At 55.7% G+C, this 8,708-nt stretch overlaps 2 protein-coding genes across 4 annotated transcripts in view; both read left to right on the top strand.

Annotated features, from left to right (window-relative positions):
• Positions 1 to 373: 373 nt before the first annotated feature.
• LOC117869666 (diamine acetyltransferase 2-like) lies at positions 374 to 6,328 on the top strand (the record flags this gene model as incomplete). 3 transcript variants are annotated; one of them, XM_034756698.1, is given in 6 exon segments in its annotated part: positions 374 to 425; positions 630 to 713; positions 1,356 to 1,457; positions 1,881 to 1,921; positions 3,235 to 3,324; positions 6,161 to 6,328. In XM_034756698.1, coding segments are annotated over 6 exon segments (393 nt in total), but the record flags the coding sequence as incomplete, so codon positions are not given.
• Positions 6,329 to 8,460: 2,132 nt separating this feature from the next.
• The window catches only part of SENP3 (SUMO specific peptidase 3), an 11,336-nt gene continuing 11,088 nt past the window's right edge, over positions 8,461 to 8,708 (top strand). The window contains exon 1 of the mRNA XM_034756512.1: positions 8,461 to 8,559. Within this exon, the coding sequence (XP_034612403.1) occupies positions 8,471 to 8,559 (89 nt within the window). The 5' untranslated portion in view covers positions 8,461 to 8,470. The remainder of the gene's footprint in view (positions 8,560 to 8,708) is intronic.

Below are 8,708 nucleotides of genomic sequence, written 5' to 3'. Positions count from 1 at the left end.
CCCTACCCCCCTCCTGGAGCTGGGGAGAGAACCCAGGAGTCCTGGCTCCCAGACCCCCCTGCTCTAACCCACCAGCCCCCACTCCCCTCCTGGAGCTGGGGATAGAAGGGGGGCACCTGGGGAGCTTTGGGTGTGCAGAATGTGGGGCTGGGAGCAGGGAAGGGAATTTGGGGGGCTGGGTAGAAATGGGGGGCTAGGAGGTGGGGAATTGGGGCTGGGGAGAAACGGGAGGGCTGGGTGGAGAAGGGCTTTCTCGGAGGCTGGAGGGAGGGTTTGGCAGGCTGGGAGAGGAATTGGGGGATGGAGACGGAGAGGGGAATTGAGGGGAGATTTTGGGGTGACTGATCCTGGAGAGTCCCTTTCTGCCCCCCAGGAGCTGGCGGAGTTTGAGGAGCTCCCGGACCAGGTACAAATCAGCGACCAAGGTGAGCTCTTCCCCCCTCCGATACCTCCCTCCCCCCTTGGGACCTGGGCACGCACCCCCTCTTCCAGGGCAGGAGAAGGGGCTTTGATGGTGCCCCAATATGGGAGGGGGGGCTAAGAGGGGGGGTCCTGCCTGTGAGTGACAATGGGGTTCTCTCCTGCCCTTCCCCCCATGTCTCCCCCCGCCCCCCAATATCCTTCCCCAGTGCTCAGGGAAGACGGTTTCGCCAACGACCCTTTCTACAGATGTCTGGTGGCCGAGGTCCCGCCTGAGCATCGGAGTCAAGATGGTAATGCCCCCCTCCCCGCAACGCCCTGGGAGGTACCCCCCCAGACACCTGTGGGGTCCAGAATCCCGGCACAGGAATAATTTGGGGGACCCCAAGAGGCTGAAGCTGGCCCAGCCCCACCCCAGCTCAGCCCCATGGCAGATTGGGGGAACCCAGCCCCCCAGTTTTCCCTGATACATGTAGCTCCCCCCCACCTGCCCCTCAGGGCCATCCTTGACCCCAGCTCTGTATCCTGGTGGGTCAGAAGTGGAGGTCGGGGGGTCGAGCAGTGAGGATGGGGGGGTGAGTTTGGGGGGGAAGATGGAGGGGACCCCCATAAAACAGCCACCAGGCCCCCCACTCAGCCAGGAATAGAACCCAGGAGTCCTGGCTCCCAGCCCCCCCTGCTCTAACCCACCAGCCCCCACTTCCCTCCTAGAGCCGAGGAGAGAATTGGGGGTGCCTGGGGAGCTTTGGGGATGGAGAATGGGGGCCTGGGAGCAGGGAAGGGAATTTGGGGGTCTGGGAGGTGGGGAATTGGGGGTTCGGTGGAGAAGGGATTTCTCAGAGGCTGGGGAGAGGTTTCGGGGGGGCTGGGAGAGTACGAGGAATTTGGGGGGACATGAGGTGGGGGCAGTCATTGGACTTTTTTCCCCGCCCCAGGACACACCGTCGTAGGGTATGGCCTCTATTTCTTCACCTACAGTACCTGGAAAGGCAGGAACATCTACATGGAAGACCTGTACGTCATGCCTGAGTTCAGAGGTAGGGAATGGGGCGGGAATGGGATTATTTTGGGGTCCCCACCATAGACAGCCCCTGCGATGCCTGTAAGGCAGTCACCCCAGGGGAAGAGCTAGGACACAGAAAAGTGGAGCAGAACCCAGGAGTCCTGGCTCCAAGTCCCACCTGCTCTGACCACCAGCCCCCGCTCCCCTCCCAGAGCTGGGGAGAGAACTCAGGAGTCCTGGCTCCCAGTCCCCCCTGCTCTGACCACCAGCCCCCACTGCCCTCCCAGAGCCGGGGAGAGAACCCAGGAGTCCTGGCTCCCAGTCCCCCCTGCTCTGACCACCAGCCCCTGCTCCCCTCCCAGAGCCGGGGAGAGAACCCAGGAGTCCTAGCTCCCAGCGCCCCCTCGCTCTAACCACTAGACCTGCTGTTAAATTACTGATTTCTCTCCCCACACAGGTAAAGGCATTGGCAAGAAGCTTATGAGTAAAATTGCAGAGGTAACAGGACATTGGGCCCTTTCCCCCTTCTGGTCGCTTCCTTTACTTGGTCTCAGATTGCAAGGCAGCCCCCTAGGGGGTATCATTGTTCCCACTTATACCATGGTGGAAACTGAGGCACTGACCTGGCTTCCAGCCTCCCCTGCTATAACCACCAGCCCCAACTCCCCTCCCGGAGCTGGGGAGAGAACCCAGGAGTCCTGGCTCCCAGCCCCCCGTTCTAACCCACCAGCCCTCACTCCCCTCCTAGAGGTGGGGAGAGAACCCAGGAGTCCTGGCTCCCAGCCCGCCCCTGCTCTAACCCACCAGCCCCCACGCCCCTCCCAGAGACAGGGAGAGAACCCAGGTGTCCTGGCTCCCAGCCACCCCCTGTTGATACTTTTCAGATCGGTGTGGAGAACAGATGCACCCAGCTGAAGTTTGTGGTGCTGGACTGGAATCGAACGGCCATCGACTTCTACCAGGGCCAGGGGGCGGTGGACCTCACGACCGCGGAGGGCTGGCACTTCTTCCACGTCGAAGGAGATGCCCTGAAGCAGCTGGCGCAGGGGCAGCTGGGACACTGACGTGGCCACCAACCCCCACGCCCCTCCCAGAGCCGGGGAGAGAACCCAGGAGTCCTGGCTCCCAGCCCCCCCTGCTCTAACCCACCAGCCCCCACTCCCCTCCCAGAGCCAGGGAGAGAACCCAGGTCTACTGGCTCCCAGCCATCCCCCCTTCTAACCACTAGACCCTCCTTCCAGGAGGCCTGGCTGGGGAGATCACAATCATCTGTCCTGGCCTTGGAATCTAGAAATCTACCCATGTATTTATTAAATAAAACCCTACCAAAACAAGCCCCTGCAATGCACGCCCCTCTTTCTCCAGGAGAGGACAATCACGTGTCCGATACGGGGCCTGGTTGCTTAATGGCCTGCGGGAAGGAACTCGGATACTCCCTGGATCATCCAGGCGGGAACCCCAGGGAAGTCCTGTGGCCCCTACAGGACCACAGATTGTGACCTTAAACTGTATACATCTAAGGGGGGTGAGGGCACGGTAGAAGAACCCATAGTGAGAAGAACCTATAGAGAAGAGAAGAACCCATAGAGATGAGGCTATAGAGAAGAGCCCATAGAAAAGAACCTATGGAGAAGGACCCATAGAAAAAAGAGACCATAGAGAAGAGCCTATAGAGAGGCGAAGAGCGTATAGAGAAGAACCTATGGAGAAGGACCCATAGAGAAGAGAAGAGCCTATAGAGAAGCACAGCAGCAAGGTGTCTAGACGCTGGCACAACTGCTGTATATATATTTTCCCCGCTTTCTACACAGATGGGGGCTCAGAAGTGGTGGCATTCCAAGCAGACAATCTTTCCAGACCTCTTCTCATCTCAGAAGCGGCCCTTCTTCTGTACAAAGATTGTGAGTCAAGGACCCCAAATCCTGAAGTGCTGACAAATTGGAGGCGGGGGTATTTGCCTTCTGAATTTATTTTATTTTATTGTTTTGAGCTTCTAGGGGGAAGCTGCTAGCTCCTAAGAGTGGTTTGTTTCAGGTACAAACTTCATGTGCCGAAAGTTTCCACTGTGCATGCAAAAATCTGTAAATCATCTCAGACCATCGTAGGCCATGGAATCTCTTCCCGGTGCTCCTGAACGGTGAAACCTCCAACCATCTAGCTGGGCAAGACCAGGGCAGCTCTGCAGGGGTTGTGATCCTGGAATGGGGTCCCTAGGGAGGTGGTGGAATCTCCATCCTTAGAGGTTTTTAAGACCCGGCTTGACAGAGCCCTGGCTGGGATGATTTAGTTGGGGTTGGTCCTGCTTTGAGCAGGGGGTTAGACTAGATGACCTCCTGAGGTCTCTTCCAACCCTAATCTATGATCCCAAGCGGCGGACCTCTGTCTCCCCACACACCCTGGAGGCGCATGCACGCCTCTCCGCATTTCCCAAGGACCCTCTCTTGTTCCCTGTCCGTCATAGCTTTATAACGCCTCGGGGTCCTTGTAGACCGCAGGATGACTATGAGTCGACTATGAGTCGACAATGTGACATGGCGGTGAAAAAAGCCAATGCAGTCTTGGGATGCATTAGGCGAGGTATATCTAGTAGGGATAAGGAGGTCCTGCTTCCGTTGTATAAGGCGCTGGTGAGACCTCATTTGGAGTACTGTGTGCAGTTCTGGTCTCCCATGTTTAAAAAAGATGAACTTAAACTTGAACGGGTGCAGAGAAGGGCGACTAGGATGATCAGAGGAATGGAAAACCTGTCGTATGAAAAGAGATTAGAGGAGCTTGGGTTGTTTAGTCTGACAAAGCGAAGGCTGAGGGGGGATATGATTGCTATCTTTAAATATATCAGAGGGATAAATACCAGGGAGGGAGAGGAATTATTCCAGCTTAGTACTAATGTGGACACGAGAACGAATGGATATAAACTGGCCGTGGGGAAGTTCAGGCTTGAAATTAGACGAAGGTTTCTGACCGTCAGAGGGGTGAAATATTGGAACGGCCTTCCGAGGGAAACGGTGGGGGCGACGGACCTGCCTGGTTTTAAGATTAAGTTAGATAAGTTTATGGAGGGAATGGTTTAATGGTAAAACATAGTAGCCAAGGAAAACCAAGCAATGGTACGTAAATAGTATAATGGCCAACAAGGGTCAGGCTAGAGACTCTTGCCTACATGCTCGGGGTCTAACTGATCGCCATATTTGGAGTCGGGAAGGAATTTTCCTCCAGGGTAGATTGGCTGAGCCTCTGGAGGTTTTTCGCCTTCCTCCACAGCATGGGGCAGGGATCACTAGCAGGAGGGTCTCTGCCGATTGAAGTCACTAAAACACAGGATTGGGGACTTCAACAGCAGAGTCCAGGGAAGGGTTTTGTGGCCTGCAGCATGCAGGGGGTCAGACCAGATGATCATAATGGTCCCTTCTGGCCTTAAAGTCTATGAGTTCTTTCAGGTAAGGAGTCACAACCTCTGCATGGGTTAGTTAACAGGCGTCAAGACCTCAAGAATAGTGGCCATCTTGGCCAAAGCTAGGGACCAAATCAGGGTGAATTCTCCCAGCACTTGGGGTCCTCAAAATGGCCATCAGAAAGTGTGACCAATTGTGACGAAAGCTCTCACTTTAGTCATCCAACAGAACATCTCTCCAAGACTTATTAAGACGCAACGTGTTTCCCACAGCATCTTCCAACACAACCCCACAAGGATGTTCCAATTAAGGTCAAAACATTCCATTTCTACCTTAGTAGAACAGAACATTTTGTGTGTGTGGCGGGGCAGTGGTATTATAAAATCAAGGATCCAGAACAAAAATTGTGGACGTTGTGTGTTGCGGGGGAAAACATCGATGAATAAACTTAAGTTGGAAGGTCTCTAACAAACCGAGTGGATGTAAAGAATAACTCCTAATAGAAGTAACCAGGAAAGCAGAGGGAAACCTAACGAGACTTCAAATGGATCTTGATAAATTGATGATCGGGGTTAAATTGATGTCATTGCCTGGACTGGATGACCCAGGAGACCTTTCCAGTCCTATATAAATATTGGGATTTCTCAAACAAAATTCTGAGGTTTCAACTAGCACTCCTAAATCGGGCTGGAGTGCATGGTGGGCGAATTTTGGCAGCCTAAGTTATCAAGGCTGTCTGAAGTCATAGTGGCTCCTTTGGGCCTTCGGCTGTGAATCTGCTACTGGCCCCAGTGGCTAGCAGATATTCTGGGCCTCACGGGGCTGCCTCTATGAGGAGACAGGGGTGATATGAGTCAGGTGTACCCTTGTTTATACCATCTACAAAGTTCTGCTTCCCTGAACGCAGAAAGAGCAACTGGTGCTCTGGCTTTCTGGCCTGGAGTGCCCAAAAGGCAGTGTGGGCAAGTGAATAGAGCACTGAACGGGGACATGTGAAAGGTCACCCAGATTTTCCAAGTCCCTTTATGTGCCTCCATTTTCCCATCTGTAAAATGGAGATGATATTGACCTTCTCTAAAGCACCTGGAGATCTATAGATGAAAAGAGCTAGGTATTAAATTCCTTCTTCTGGCTTCCTCTGATTACAGGCTGAGGCAAACTCCAAGCAGCAGATTGCCTTGGGCAGTCATCTCTCCCAAGTTCTATCGCTCTCTCACACTTTAAAGGGGCTTAATTGCTCCTTCTGAGCCTGAAAGACCACTTGGCACAGCCATGGGCCGTAACGCGGGTCTGTGGATCCAAGACTCCACCGTGTCTGGTTCTATCCCCCTTCTTCCTCTTGCAGGTGGTGAAGACCCACCTGAGATAGTGCTGGCATTGATTTTGCTGGTGGCAGCGGCTGTCATTGTCGCTGTCTCCGCCCTGGGTTTCGTCTTTGTGGTCAAAAGATGTGGCCACTCAACTGGGCGTGTGATTTCTGTCTTTCTGCGCAATAAAGAGTGAGGAGAAACCAGCTCCGATGTCTGATTTCAATAGACTGTTTCGGGGGGGGGTTCACTTTTGAATGGGTTGGGAACTGGTGTGGAAGCTCTATGGGAAATTCACACCCGGAAGGGAGACAAGAAACAGATTTGGACAAAAAGCTGAATCTCCCCCCCCCCCCCCCCAAATAACAATACGTAGTGGGAGGGGACTGGATGGTGGGCGGATCAGAGTCCTGTTAACAAGGTGGAGATGGGTGTCCAGCTATAGGGAAGAGGCTGGGTTGAAAGTCCCTTTGTTAATCTCTGTAAAGGAATCTACCATGGATGGGGTTGACCGCTCTAAAATGGTTGACTGGTAGATCACAATGGCCATAGTGAGTCAGACCAACGGTCCACCTAGCCCAGTATCCTGTCTATAGATGGGGGCCAGTGCCAGGTGCTTCCAAGGGAAGGAACAGAACAGGGGCTGGGTCAATGGAAAGTTGCCGTTGTCCAATCCCAGCGGTTCGGGGCCACCCAGAGCATGGGGTTGTCCCCCTGACCATCTTGGCTAACAGCCAGTGATGGACCTATCCTCCAGGGGCAGAGCCGGCTTTTTCTAACCATGTTATATTTTTGGCCTTCACAACATCCCCTGGCAAGGAGTTCCCCAGGTTGGGTCAAGCACTTCCTTTGGTTTGGTTTTAAAGCTGCTGCTTATTAACTTGAGCAGGTGTCCCCCTGGTTCTTGGGTTATGTGAAAGGGGAAATAAATATACTGTCTCTGCACCATTCATGATTTGAGAGACCTCTATCATCTCCTTCCCAGCAGTCCTCTTTTCCAAGCTGAACAGTCCCGTCTTTTTAATTCCTCCTCGTACAGAAGCTGTTCCATACTCCAGCCAGCACAGTCCCAATACCGATCCTTGAGGTACCACTCTCCATTCTGAAAACTGACCGTTTATTCCTACCCGTTGTTTCCTATCTTTTATCCAGTTTTTGATCCATGAGACAATCTTCCTTCTTATCCCACGACGGCTTGCTTTGCTTAAGAGCCTTTCATGAGGGACCTTGTCAAAGGCTTTCGGAAAGTCCAAGGACGCTAGATGCGCTGTCCCCGTGTTCGTTGACCCCCTGAAAGAATTCTAATAGATCAGTGAGGCGTGATTTCCCTTTCCAGCAGCCATGTTGTTTCTTTCCCCAACAAATCATGTACAGCGCCGTGGAAGGCCAAGTCCTCGCTGCAGTAGGTGGGGAAGTGGAGGCAGGGTGGCCCTCATCTCCAAGCCTGGCTACAGCTTGGCCATTGGGTTTTGTACAGGGTGTGGGGAGGTCCCAGAAGGGAGTCATTGGGTCACCCCTCTCAGCTTCCACACGTGACAGCATGTGTTGCTGTTAAGCTGTTAGGGGACGCTTCGAGGTACTGGAGGGACTGACTTGCCCGAAAAATGTTCAGGGCTCTGCCAGCCCTCCATGACAGGAGGTGGTCTTGTGCCCCAACCCCCATCCTGTCAGGTGGTGTCCTGACCCACAATGCCCTGGGGCCCATGGGGTGGCCTCCTGTCCCACAATGCCCTGGGGCAACCGGCTGTGTCCCACAATGCTTTGGGGTGACCTCCTGTCCCACGATGCCCTGGGTCACATGGGGCAACCGCCTGTGTCCCACGATGCTGTGGGGTGGCCAGCTATCCCACAATGCCCTGGGTCAACTGCCTGTGTCCCCCGATGCCCTGGGGTGGCCTCCTGTCCCACAATGCCCTGGGGCAACTGCCTGTGTCCCACAATGCCCTGGGGTGACCACCTGTCCCATAATGCCCCGGGGCAACTGCCTGTCCCACAATGCCCTGGGGCACATGGGGCGGCTGCCTGTCCCACAGCGCCCTAGGGCGACCACCTGTGTCCCACAATGCCCTGGGGTGGCCTCCTCTCCCACAATGCCCCGCGGCCTCACAGGCTCCCTCTCCCAGCCCCTCCCTCCCACGGGGAGGATCAGGCACCGCCCCCTCCCTCTGCCTGACGCACGCCGTCGCCGTGACGTAACAGCGCCAGGAGCGAGGCGTGGCCCCGCCCAAGAGGGGGCGGGGAGGCACGCGCCGGAGAGCCGGGGACGTGACGCCGCGGCTGCGTCGGGGGGCGGGGCGGGGGTGACGCGGCGCTCGCGGCCCCTCCCCTTTTTTCGGGCGCGCGGGTTGATGACGCCATTGGGCGGCGCCGGCGGCTCCTGGGTCCTGGGAGGCGGCGGCGGCGCAGGGAGCCGGAGCGAGGCCCCGCTCTCCGGGGGGTGAGTGACCGGCCCGGCCCCGCCCCCCGGCCTGCTCCCACCCGGGTCCGCTCCCTCCCCTCCGGCCCTGCTCCCTCCCGGGTCCGTGCCCCCACCCTGTTCCCAACTGGGTCCGTCCCTCCCTCTAACACGCCCCCCCCCCAAACATC

This window comes from Trachemys scripta, chromosome 24 (genome assembly GCF_013100865.1).
Source record: "Trachemys scripta elegans isolate TJP31775 chromosome 24, CAS_Tse_1.0, whole genome shotgun sequence".
NCBI lineage: Eukaryota > Metazoa > Chordata > Testudines > Emydidae > Trachemys > Trachemys scripta.
Note: the sequence above shows the minus strand (reverse complement) of the source record. Positions and strands in the feature narration are given on the sequence as shown.